Source organism: Sinocyclocheilus grahami, unplaced genomic scaffold, assembly GCF_001515645.1.
Source record: "Sinocyclocheilus grahami isolate Dianchi unplaced genomic scaffold, SAMN03320097.WGS_v1.1 scaffold648.1, whole genome shotgun sequence".
Classification (NCBI taxonomy): Eukaryota; Metazoa; Chordata; class Actinopteri; order Cypriniformes; family Cyprinidae; genus Sinocyclocheilus; species Sinocyclocheilus grahami.
In genome coordinates this window covers 643450-657522 of record NW_015505827.1, presented here as the reverse complement: position 1 = coordinate 657522, position 14073 = coordinate 643450, and the positions used below count along the sequence as shown (strand labels likewise).

The window sequence follows — 14073 nt, the reverse complement described above, 5'->3', positions numbered from 1 at the left end:
ATGAACTCCACATCAACATTTAAAACAGCATCAGTGCAAAATACAACATCACACTGGAATGGACAGGATGAACTAAGAAGTGATTCACATGAGCAACATGAATATTTTTTACATATGTCTATAATTTTTGCCACTGACAGAAACACTGATTTTTTCCCCATGCATCTGTGAGTTTTGAAATTTTAGACTTTCATAAATTATCCAAAATCTCTGTCTCTCTCTCCTATAGATTTCAATTTCAGTACAGATCTTTAAAGGTGGTTTTCTCAAAATGAGATTTTTCTCCTGCACTGAGCCAAACATCTCCACTTCAGCAGCATTTATATACACAAGTTTACAGTTTTATATATTCTGAAGGATACATAAATTTTTTTTATAGAGGGGTTTGATCATATAGACGCCTGATTTTATAAAACATTTTATTTAAAAAAAAAAATGGCTGTTTACATTTTCTTAGAGTGCTTTATGGAGTGATAAAAAGAGAAATTAAAAATCCTCTGTAAAAACCTTTAACGCTAATATATCAACAAAACAATTTTGAACCTGGCTTCAGTGTTTAGATTTTTTATTATAGAAATGTATGCAAATTAATGTATTTAATTAGTCAGTGCCCTTATTTGCATATGCTAACATAACATTTAAGAAAAACTTGTAATACAAAAATGTTTACAATTATTAATGCAATCAACTTGGTAAATGTAGTGATATCTATTAGTTTTTTCCCCCTGTTCACCTGGGCTTCATCTCGCTTTACATTATGTGGTATAAATAATTTTCTCACTTCTCCATGTTTGTGTTTTTTTTTTCCTCCAGTGTGGTTAATAACTAATAGAAATGTTGTGTGCTTAGGTGTGTATTGCAGTTAGATTTGAACTTGGAGTTCATGCATTTACTGGCAATAACCTGATAAAATTAAATAAACTGATACATAAATGTGAGAATGAATGGAATATAAATCCTGAAGAACAAAATGAAGTATTCACACATCTCTTGTGTGGATTTAGACACACTCAAATCTAGTGGGACTTCCACCTTCACAGTACAAATATATTTTTTAAACTGTATCTGATTATATAAAAGAGCTGGAAGGAGGACCCAATCGCAGAGTGAGTAACAATATTTACTTACAAGACAGACAGTCTCAAGAGGATAGTCAGGTGCACAGGTGATTCAGGAAACAGGTCAGGAGAGGAAATCTAACACAAGACAAGGACTACAAGGGACTTGACAAGATTAGGGCACAAGACAAACCAGGCAAGGGGTAAGGAACACATACTCAGCCACATCCACAGACAGAGACAGTGAGGGCAAGAATGACCCCGAACCGGCAAAGACAAGAGGGCAAGGGGAACTATAAATAGGGAGGAAAGCACACGAGGAACATGTGAGCACAATTAGACCAAAAAGGACTAGACAAAGGCTGCGTTCCACTCCACTTTTAGACACGCACTCACAAACTTCCCTAAGCACTTCCCCTTGAGGGAATCCCCGCTGCCATTTTGAGTTGCATTCCACTTCGTGAAGTGGACGAGGGAAGTTTATATGGACCGACCCTCGGCCCCTCGATTTTGACCGAGGGAGCGAGTCTGCTTCATATGCACACTTCAGGCCACTCCACAGACCAAAATGCAACACGATTGTGACGTCGTCACAGATTATGTTTAATTGATCCCCACCCCAAACAACTCTATAAATATATAAATTATTTTTTTACATTTATAACAGCCCAAGCATACCTATATACACACACACACACATAGAATGCTGCACCAAACAAATTCGTAAGGAGAAAAAAAAATAAATAAATAAAAGAGTGAACAATAAACCAACTCCATAGCGGATTCTAAGTGATTAAGGGCTCAGGAACAGCCTCTACAATTAGAACGTAACTAGCAGGAGCATACTCTGAGGGACTCGAGCAGATCTGGTTTGATCTCAGTGGGCGCAACTTGACTAGCAGGAACAACCTCTGTGGGCTTAGAAAGACAGATAGGATCAATCTTCAACAACAAAACTGAAAGGAACAGCCTCTTTGGGTGGAACACAACTAGTACGAACATCCTCCAAGACTCATCAGAAACCGCCGAGAGCTGGTCTGGTATGATCTCAGTGGACAAAACTTGACTAGCAGGAACCACCTCTGCAGGCTTGACAAGACGGGAGCAATCTCAATGTGGACAACTTGCGGCGACAACCTCCGAGGGCACTACAGGACATACAGGAACATTTTATATGGCCAGAACTTGACATGCAGGAACAATGTCTATGGCCATGACCTAACTGGTGGTAACAACCTCTGTAGGCATGATAGGACAGGTAGGAAAACTTTATATGGCCAAGACATGAAAGGTAGGAATAACCTCTTAAGGCGTGACTTGACAGACAGGAATAGTCTCCATGAACATGATGTGACATGACTGCAGGAACGATTTCTGTGGATTTGAGAGATGGATTTCGCAGGCAAGACAGTAACAACTTCTGTGGACATTACATGACAGGCGAAAGCAATCACAATGGACATGACTGGTAGGAACAACTTCTGTTGGCGTGGCATGACAAGTTGGAACAGTTTCTGGCATAACTTCTATAGACAAAATCAAATAGACTGGGTGGCTCAGGAAAATGCTTCGTAACTGTAACTAGAGGCTCTGAGACCAAGGCCACCAAACTAGACACCTCTGGACTCCCAGGGCCTGAAGCCTCTTCACTGAGGTCTTCCTGGACCTACGGGCTGAGACTTCAGAAGAAAGGCCAATAAGTTGAGGTGCATGAACCCTCCTTCTCCTCCACATCTGAGGGGGTGATCAAATATTGACCAGCCAACACAGGGTTAAGTGAAGCTGTCTTGATGGACACAGAGGTGGCTACAATGGTCCAGGTCGACACAGGAATGATCGGAAGTGACTTGACTGCCATTGGAATGGCTGCGGCAGTCTGGATCAACTCAAGAGTGCCTGGAACTCACTTGACTGACACTGATAGCTGCAGTGGTCTTGGCCAACTCAAAGGTGACTAGAACTGGTTTAACTGAAGCAAGGAAGGCCACAGCGGACTGGTCACTTCAGGAATGATTTGAACAGACTTGACTGAGGCAAGGATGGCTGCAGGGGTCTATCAACTCAGGAGTGTCTGAAACTAGCTTGACTGACACAGTGATGGCTGCATGGGTTCTTAGTCGAAACTGGAATAACTGGAACAGACTTGACTATGGCAAGGATAGCCACAGCAGTCTAGGTCAACTTAGGGGTGCCTGGAACTGGTTTGTCTGACCCAGAGATGGCTGCGGCAATCTCAGTCGACTCAGGTGTGTCTGAAACTATCTTGACTTGGTTCAGGAATGGCTGCAGCTCAGGAACTGACTTGACTAGATCAGGGACAACTGCAGCAATTTTGGTCAACTCACAGGTGTCTGGAACTGGTTTGACAGACCCAGGGATGGACGCAGCAATCTCAGTCTACTCAGAGGTGTCTGAAATTAGCTTGACTGGTGATTCAACAGGAGGAGCACAGGTAACAGATGAGACAGCTATGGAAGGCAGCTGGAACGGCCTCAGGTATCAACTGGCAGAAGAGCTGCAGAGGAAGCAGCAAGACTGTGCAGATGGGGAGGACAGAGCAAGGCACCACAAAGCTCAGGTACTTGTTGACCGCAGACTGAAGTGGACCAGGTGCCAGGCAGGGGGAACCAGCGGGCAGGAACTCACAGGAAACAGGTCAGGACAGTACAACAGGAAATAATTACTAATTTAACCAACACAAATAACATAAAATATCAATCAAAAATGCAAACAAGAGATCAGGACTAGAAGAACTAGATGAATACTTAAAACCAAAAAGTCAAAACAGACAAAATCCAAAAATCAAAGACCAAGACTAGAACATAGGATTACAAGGGACTTGACAAGACAAACCAGGCAAGGGGTAAGGAACACATACTTAGCCATAGCCACAGATAGCATGAAGATGAGGGTGAGCATGACCACAAATGGGCAGAAATAAGAGGGCAAGGGGGACTATAAATAGGGAGGAAAGCACACAAGGAACAGGTGATCACAATTAGACGAACAAGGATTAGACAAAGGCTAACAAGGTAAAGAGTAAAGAGGAAACAAGGAGGAGGGATTAGAGGGGCATATGGCTGACAAAAACAGCAACAAAGCCATGTGCTGACACACAAGACAACAGATACGTGAAACAAAGACCCCTTGCATGATGCATGGAACTCCCCACAACTTGGTTTGAGAAGAGGTGGAGTAGATCACAGGGTGGGTTTGTTGAGAAAATGTGGGTGCTTAAAGAATATATTGGTTGACAATGTGTTTTCTAAATAAAGTCATGCTCATGTCTCAGGTTTTCAGTAGAGCAAGGATTTAAATGTAAAGCATAGTGACAAATTTTGTTAGCCATTTAATGCATGAATCCACAGAGATGTCTATATCTGTCAGGTTCTACATTGAGTGGTCCTTCTGAGTATTTTTTAAATAAAAGCAGGTCAGTGAGGTAAATGAAAGCTAGGTCAGGTTTTTGTGGTGTGGAATGATGGTTGCATATTTATATTAGTATGCAACAATACAATGTAGTGATGGGAAGTTCGGATCATTTTACCGACTCGGACCTTTGAGTCTCGTTCAGCAAAATGAACGAATCTTTTTTCGAGTCATTTCGTTCATTTTAACAAAATATAATTAAAATGTTACGTGTTACTTCCCTAATATGTCTACTAAACGTTGATCACACTACAAACAATACAAAACTGCTATAAGAAACAGAAAAGATTAATTCATTGTTTACCTGAGTCTTCAGTCTATGATTAGCTCACCACCTCTTATCTGACAAGTCTTCGGGTTTGGGCTTATGGGGCTGTCACGTGATGAACGAACGACTCGGAAAAACCCGAAGACTCGAGAGATGAACTAATCAATTGTCTTTCCGGCTCAGACTGCATTGGTTAAACTTATGGGGCTGTCACGTGATGAACGAACGACTTGGAAAAACCCGAAGACTCGAACCAGGTGAACTACTTGACTAATTCCAGTACAGAACCTATATGATGTTGCGCATGCGCGACTGAACGAATCACTCCCCGAGACGACTCGTTCTTCCCGAGTCACATTAAAGATTCGTTCAAAACGAACGAATCGTTCAAGAACGACCCAACACTAATACAATGACATTGTTCAGACTGGCCATATCAGAATGATCCTGTTCTGTAAACAAAAAACAATGTCTGTCCAGCCAAATGACCATTTATTATCTATGGAAAGTATGGTTCCTTTCTCCCACAGTACAGACACATGATAGACCTTTTTATTAAATAATTTGCGACTGAAAAATGAAATGACATTACTCAGCAGCAACGTTTGCTGTTTTTGAAGCAGTTAAACTTGCTCAGGTAATTCATACATGCTTAATCTCTCTCCTTCATAACTGCTTATTAATGACTCAAGCCTCCATTACGAACTCTAAAATGATGATTTGCAATTACCATATTTTCAATTTACAACGCTGAAATTTGAAGAAAAAAAGTTTGCATTTCTGGATATTACTGTCAGTCGTTTAACATTATCATTAAACAGTTGTTAAATATTAAAAGTTTTGCTACTTCCATCTTACCTCGCTCTCTTTCAATGTTAAACTGATGCTTCACGCTGAAATTCGCACTCTGCTTCTGTGTAAATACTGCCTTCTTTTCTTTGATTGGCCAGCTCAATCATTTTGACATTGATGAGCATCTATAGACAGCTGAGGCACACCACCCTGAAAATGTAACTTGATGTAATTTGACCATTTCTAAGTTTTGGGGGATACTTGTCCCCCTCAATGGCTACGATGATTATGGCCTCATTCTATGGAGTTTCTTATGATCATGAGGCAACATAGTGAAGCATTGTATCTGTAACACAAGTTGTATGCATTCTCACGTTTCATAAAAGTATGCCTTTCTGTTCTATAGTTTCTCATGTATTTTCGCATTGCAACTCCATTCATCTACAGTAGCTACCCACGCTGTGGTGAGCTGTGTGGGTGAAGGACCAAACCGAGAGCTCATCAGTAGCGCCTCTTTCCGCTCATCAGATGGAGGCTCATTCTCTCACACACAGACACAACACCCATTTTGGAGGTTGAGGTTTGTGTGTGTGTGCACAAAAGAGTGGAGGAAATGAAAGTGTGAAATATTAAGGTTGTGTAAGGAGTAGTTTCAGTCAGTGTCTGTCTGCACAGCCGTCATGAGGTCGCTCGTCTGTCTTTCTTTCTGCCTGGTGCTGTTTCTGCTCTGTCTCACTGCGGGTGAGTTTAAGTTTACATTTTGTTACTCATTCATGATTCCTGGAAAGGGTTAGTGTTTTTTCAGTTTGAATGCTTAAATAAATCAGATGGTAAAGTTGTTGGGATCCCTTATTAAGTTCAGAGACAGTTTAATATTTCAAAAATAACTGCAGTTTCTTTTTGTCATACAGAAGCAAGTCATCGTTCTTCAACCTGCTGTTTGAAGACAAGCAAAGACAGAATACACAAAAACAGAGTGGTGAGTTACACAGTCCAGAAAGCAGGAGTCTGCCCTATCAACGCAATTGTGTAAGTGAAGAAATTCTCATATACTAAATGACCTTTAGTCAGGTTTTTAAAAAAAAATAAGTTACAAATTAAATAAAAACAAGTTGTTGTAAAACCAAAGTTGACAGTGCATACAAGTGCTTTAAATAGTAATTTAGCACTTAACTAAAGTGAAATTAAACAAATGTTCACCATTATTTTTATTGTTTGTCTTTCTAGCTTGTTGACCATAAAAAGGAAAATTAGGTGTTTTGATCCAGACTCAGAATGGATCAAAGAAATTATGGACCAGAAAAAAATGACTGATCCAAAAGCCTTGCCAAGCCAAAATGCCAAAAGACAGAAAAAAAATAACAAAGGAAAGAGACGCAGACAAAAGAATCAAAAGAAATTTTGAGTTGTTTGTTTGCTTATGTAATGTATTGTTTGACCTGTGCCAACTGACATAAATCTTAATTTGTAAGATGTCAAAAATAAGTATTCCTGACTATTTTATGCTGAATGTTTACATTATCGATCTATTTTGAAATGAATTTATTCTACTTCACAAATTTTATAATCTCTTGTCAAGAATGTATTTTTGTATTCAATATTTTTATAGTTTCAAAAACATGTAATATTGCAAAATGAATAAGTTGTGCAGATTTGATTTTGGAATTATTATTAAATAAATAAAGAAAAAATATAACGACCAGGAACTTAATTTCTGTTGTTTTTTTATATGAATGGGCAAAGAAAAAGTAAACTGACTGATTAACTAGCTGAATGAATGAATGAATGAATGAATAAATAAAAATGTATGTATGTATATATGTATGCATATTTATATTTATATTTAAAATAATATTTAAAATATCACAATATGAAAGAGTGAATGCTTTAACCACAAAGCCACACGGTTTCAGGTCTGTTTCAGGAACACCTGATAGTCTCTTTTTCAACAAGCAGGAATCGAATCCTCTTAAGAAAGATTCAGAAGAAGTAGAAAGATATCTGCATCTTTAAACACAAATACGCAGAACACACTATGCGTTCAGGTATTTAGTTAATTGTCAGGTTCATTGTAAAAAGCGGACTTGGTGCTTGCTTTTACGAAATATTGTTTTAATATTGACCACCAGGTGGAGTTATATGACAGAAGATACAAAAATCCCCCATAAATGGAGCATTGGTTTTTAATGTTAAAAATCCTTCTCTTCTGTTGGCAGCAAGCAAGTGAAGTCTCAGTGATCATTTACAGCTCACAGTTAATAATAATGCTGTGTACTGACAGTTTGTCCAGTTGTATGGCTGATTTTGAATGATTTCACTTCTCTTGTGTGAAATGCCTTTTATAAAATTGAGGAGTAGGCCTGTAAACTATAGACATGCTATGAAACAATTACAGTGTTTTAGTATGTGCATTTTAATAATAGTAGCAACACCTAATATTTACCTTATGCAGTTTTAATCGCTAAAAATAGAGGCTTTAAGTAACATCCTCCTGAGACATGCTTCTGAGAAGAATGTCTTTCTGGACAGGAACTTGAAGCTTGTCATGGTTTCTGCTTTTGGTTTGTGGTGAGTTTCTTTATGACTGTGAGCACTTCTCAGCTTTACGCTTAACTCTGTAACACTTTTTATTAGCCTCTGATTTTCTGTCCATCTCCTTGTCTTTAAATGTCCTTCAGTCGTGTGAAATTGTGGGTTTGTTTGTGTAGCGTGTGAAGGATGTGTGGATGTGAGCGTATGTAGGAGGAAGGCTGGGTGAAATTGGACACCTGCTGCTTCACTGTGCTCTCATCGGAGTGTGTGTAATGCGGTGGAAAACACACCTGCTCCCTGTCGGAGGGGCAACATGGACGTCCCACTCACAAGACGGCAGATTGGTGATAGACACCATTGGAAAAAAAAGACGCACATGGTGTTACAAAAGATTTACCAGAAGGTAAAATGTATCCAGAAAGCCTGGACAGAATGAGCCTGGACAGAATCAGAATGCTCAAATAAAGAGCTAAAATGTACAGCTTCACTTTAAAAATGTAGCATGATATCACCATTTTTTAAACATGGTACCACAGTAATGGTTTTTGGATCCAGTAGTACTTATTTGAAATACCATAAATACCATGAGTGAATACAGTAATGGTTTTAGCATCACATGCCATCTATTCTTTTATATTGTGGTATTTTATTTTGAAGAAATTAATACTTTTAATTAGCAAAGATGCATACATGGATCAAAAATCAATAAATTATTTTTAATAGATTCTATTGATCAAGAATCACGGAAAGAATGTATCATGGTTTCCAAAAAAAAAAAAGAAAAGAAAGAGAGAGTAAGCAGCATAACTGTTTTCAACACTGATAACAAAAACAACAGCAATAATATTAATAATAATAATAAAAGTGTTTCTTAATCAGCATGTTAGAATGATTTCTGAAGGATCATGTGACACTGAAGACTGAAATAATGTCTGCTGAAAATCCAGCTTTGTCATCAAAGGAATAAATGACATTTTATAATATATTCAAATAGAAAAGTTATTTTTAATTGTTATAATATTTTTTGATATTACTGTATTTTTGATTAAATAAATACAGCCCTTTTAATATAAGAGACCTTTCAAAATCATTAAAAAAAGTAACTTTTAAACAGTAATTTATTTATTACGGTTTAACAAATATCGAAACATAATTGTATCGTAATGAATTGTAATTCATTCTAATATTTCATATGATATGAATTAGTTGTTAAACATAAATCTATAAAATGTTCATACTTTTGGAAAAATGGCATATATATATATATATATACAATAGTTTTTTGCTGTTCATTACACCACTGGACGGACACAGGCTGACCTTATCACTTCTGGCATCTCAGACTCTGGAGAGACAGTGTTATCATTGCAGGTTATGAATATCGACTGTGTCCTATAGATCGATACAGAGACCTTTCACATAGACCATAGCCATAATACAGCACAGATGAGGCTGCTCCATCATTTTCTCTCAGGTCACTCAGGTAGAACTCGGAGACTTAGAGGCATCTGCGCTCTGTTCGACTGGGTATCGTTGTCTCATAAACGTCCTGGAGCCATATTTAGACATCTTTAATGAAACACAGCACAGGTTTAATGCCAAAACAGCAGCAGATTCTCAGTCTCATTGCCTGAAAGACCTCTTTAGACAATGTTTTGGTGTGATTACCATACAAAAGACTACAAAATGTAATCTAACTTCAGGGTTTGATTCACATCCTGGTGTCTTTTTGCTCCTTTCTTTCTCTTGATTCCTTTTCCCGAGGCTGGTGTTAAGAGGCTGCGTGAAAGAGATATGAGTCTGGAGTTTGCTTGCGGGATTTTCGGTGTTTTAAATAGAGAGGTTAACTGGGGTCATGGCAGACCAGTGATGTTTTGGGGCAGAAAGCCCAGCTGTGTGCTTCTGATTAGGAAACAGTCTATATGTTGAGGATTTGAAGTTCTGTCAAGGGACCTGGTGTGTTTAGGAAGAGATGGTGTTAATAAAGTCAACATTTGGCTAACAGTATTATCATCCCGAGAGAGAGAGGTCAAATAATGTGTGTTAAAGATAAGAGTTAATTTCACTAGATCCAATAAAAGCTGTGTGATTGCAACACAGAAATATCTGCTATGCAAGGCAATACATCTAATCCTATTGCTACAGCAATAAAAATGTGATGTTCACAATTCAGGCGTATGCATTCTTAAAAATATCCCTCATTCTCTTGTGTATTTTGAATCGCTGTAGTCCAGAAGCCTGAAGTTGCATAACTCTGAAGGAAGACCCTGCATCTTGACCTACTTAAAGAGACCGTAAGAATCGGCTGTAGCCTGTTTAATGTCGTCCCGCTCTGCAACTGAATGCATGCTGGATGTCTTATCACTAAATATTGATTAAATTAGGTAGAGCAGCTGTCTGATAATGAGATCTCAAATAATTACAAAGACTAATCCGCACCGGAGCATTACGGATTGATCCGTTTCTCTGCCTTGAAATGGAGAGAAGCAGGATTCTTTTTCGGTGCGTCTTTGACGGGGACGATGGAAGCAGAAACCCAATGAACCCAAGTGATGTGCAACATCACAGAGCCGGCGCTGAAAAAACATTCTCTCTTGGTTATTATATAACCACGCCAGAGGGATGGGAGTCTTTTCTCTCCTCTGTGATCTAAAAGAGACATCCAGTGCCCTCTAAAGCATTGCAGAAGAAGACATATTCAGAGACATTACAAAATAAACAACTCTGACAAGGTTTTGTTCATGCAGGGGTGTGTTGTGTAAGTGTTTGAGGAAGTGCAACAGAAAGAAAAAGTGATGGAGATACTGGAAAATGGTTTTGTTAATGTGTTAGGTGGTTTTTAAGAGGATTTTAATACAGTGTTGAATTGTTTTCTTTTTGAACAGTTCAGTACATATTGGTAATACTTCCCAGCAATATGCTCTTTCAACAATGTCTGTCAACTGTTCTCACATTCTCCAGGATGCAAAAGTACACAAGTAAAAGGGAGAGATTTAAATATGAACGCAAACATTTTTATGAAAGATAAAATAGGTATGCATGAATATAATGAGAAAAATCTATCTATATAAATATGCAATATGTATACGAGTCAAAACATTTTTTTTTCAATTGCCCTAATTAAATGTAATGAATCAGGTAAAAATTTATCAAACTTTGATAATTGCCTTAAACTTATAAACAACTGAGAAGATATAGTGACCTGCATTTCATAAAACATCCCCTGTCAATTTTAGTGAGTGAAGAACAAATTTATTCACATGCGTATTATGTATTAGGTATGTTACGGTCTTTGACAGACAGCATGTTGAAGTCGCTCAAGCTGCCATTTTCTCCCTCTCTGAGAGCGATGACACAGTCAAAACATCCGGTAACATGGGTTTTCCAGGAAATGCGTGTACTCCTTGGACCTCTGCATGCTTCTTGTAAATATTACTGTGTATTGTGCATGTTATTTTGACAGACAAAATGTTGCATTCAGCTGTCGCAAATTTGTCAAACTCTTATCTTTAACACACATTATTTGACCTCTCTCTCTCTCGGGATGATATTCAATCAATTAAAATTTTCAATCATTCCTGGTCTGTATTGTTTAACTCTTATTAAAACATGATATCATATAAAAATAATTGAAACTTCACCTAGGACCTAGCAACCCCACAAAACACCCTAACAACCACATGGAAACATGCTTAATCTGCCAATAACCCACAACACATAAGCATCATGAAGATGGCTTTTGAGCAAGCAAACACAATTCATAATATCTTTAGAGAATGAATAAAAACATTAAAGTTAACTTCTGGGCTAGTGTAGCTTTGAAGATTGGCCCTATTTAGGAGCCACAATAAAAAATCCTTCATCATTAGGTTGCACTTTCATTTCCTGTTACTTTACTATTCAGATTGTCACAGTGTGACAGAGTAAGCCACTCATTCACACAGCTATACAACATCTACGATCCTTCAGATAGTGCCAAGGACTTAAATAAACAGCACTGAACTTTACTCAGACATGTGGCCTTTCATTGCCTGCATTCACTGAACTCTCAATGTGTTTTGGCCAGGTTTTCTGTTGCAAAAGACTCTAAACTGACTGTCAACAAGAGTTTTTATTTTATTTTACTAGAAGTAGCTTAGCGCATGTTCAATGTAACCTTACCACATAAGAGAAACCTTAGCAACTTCCAGAAACCTGCAGCAGACATGCAAGCAGCCCTTTCTCTTTCTCTGCACCAGACACTTTTGTAGAGCTGCACAAAACCAAACGAAAACAAAAAAAGCTCTTTTGTGCTGGCTTGCGGTACATCAGGGACCGCATGCTGCCTGATTGACGGGGGTCCAGGCTCCACCCATCAGAGGTGAGCAGGAGTGTGGGAAGAGGCAAGTGCACAATGCTTGCTCTCCAGAGGGGCGGGAGGGATCTAAGACCCGGCCCCCGCTCCATGGCAGACAGGGCAAGGCTCTCTTTCAGTAGACGGAGCCCTGGGGTCAGTATATGTGGCCCAAAGAAGCAGATCTGTGTGGAGTGGCACGGCCCTCATTTAACCTGTCCCAGATGGCTCTGTTCTGTGGGCACCAAGAGAGTCACAGCAGTCTGGGAAGTTCAGTCTAGGAGTTACCAAGTTCAAAGAATAAGTTCATGAATCTAATGTGGAAGTGGACTTAAATGTAAATTTATAATATAATCTAATTATGTAGTCCAGATTACATGTAATCAGTTACTACTGTATATGAATCAAATCAATGTGATAAACAAGTTAGTTCAAAAGTAATCAAAAAGTACTCTGATTATATGATCTAAAATGTGTAATGTAAGGGATTACATTACTAACTACAATTTTTGTCATGTAATTTGGAATCAGTAACAGATTACAATTGGTATATAATCTGCCTAGTATATATGTAAAAAATTATAAATTTGATAAAGTGTATATGTAATTTATTATTTATTAAGATAATTAATTACTAAGACAATCTCTTTGAGATATTTACTGTCTCACTAACATTAAAAGCTTCAGTGAAACCATCTCATAGTCCAAGTATGGGGTGCCTAGAGAAGGATAAAGGCTTTTTCTAAGAATGCATTCATCACAATTAGGCCAATAAAGCCCATTGAGTGGTATTTTTCTCCATATTAAACACTCTTCCCATATGCAGCAGCAGGGTTCTGGAGATCCAGAGGGGCCCCTGCTCAAAGTTCAAGGGCTCTACTGCAAACCCCCCTTCCTATGCCCATCCACCATGGTTACACATCCATGATAGACAAATATGAAAGCATGTGGCTCTCGGCTGCAGCTGACATGATCATTCGTGCTCTGTCTGGCCTCTGGAGCTTGCCAGCAAGCCTCATTAGGCTCGAGCTATCTGCGCTAACTAACAGGAGGTCTTAGGTTGAAGGTTGATATGTATTTGTCAGCCCTGTTACACCTGTCAAAGTCCCTCCCACTTCATTAATAAGAGCGGGCATGAAGATCTCGGATCTGCCACAGCTTTTGGATTCTCAGGCTGATGGGTACAGATTCTCACTCCTCTGGGCTAAATAATGAAACAGGTTTATGTTGGGATGTGGTGCAGCAGGAGACATTGTGGAAGACACGTCGTGACCACATCTTTCCCAAACAGGAAGGTTAATCTGACAGGTCACTGATGCATGCAGGGGGGTAATTTAAAAAATTGAGAAGGCCCTTAGTTATTTTAAAGTAAAGAGATATGACATTTAAAGAGAAATGAAAGAAGAAAATAAAAAATCTGTCATCATTTATGTACCTTTATGTTGTTTTGGAGCTTTTGCAAAACTTCAATATGTCCCTGTTTTCTGGTTAATTTATGACAGGAATTGCAATGTTTTATTTGTTAAAGAACAGTCTTATAAGTCAGACACTGGCAATTAATATTTTGAAGGTGGTTCAAAAATCAGTATGAAAGATTTGCTCACAAATCTGACTTATTTGTTTCTTGGGTTCAACTCATTGACTCAATCTAGTCACAGTGG

General features: G+C 38.5%; 1 protein-coding gene across 1 annotated transcript; it reads left to right on the top strand.

The window, feature by feature from the left end:
* The first annotated feature begins 6091 nt into the window (after positions 1-6091).
* Positions 6092-7164, top strand: LOC107558538 (C-C motif chemokine 20-like). Its single transcript, XM_016242189.1, has 3 exons — positions 6092-6288; positions 6459-6576; positions 6775-7164. Exons 1-3 carry the CDS (start codon positions 6228-6230, stop codon positions 6950-6952), a joined length of 357 nt encoding a protein of 118 aa, XP_016097675.1. The 5' UTR covers positions 6092-6227; the 3' UTR covers positions 6953-7164.
* The last annotated feature ends 6909 nt before the right edge of the window (positions 7165-14073 follow it).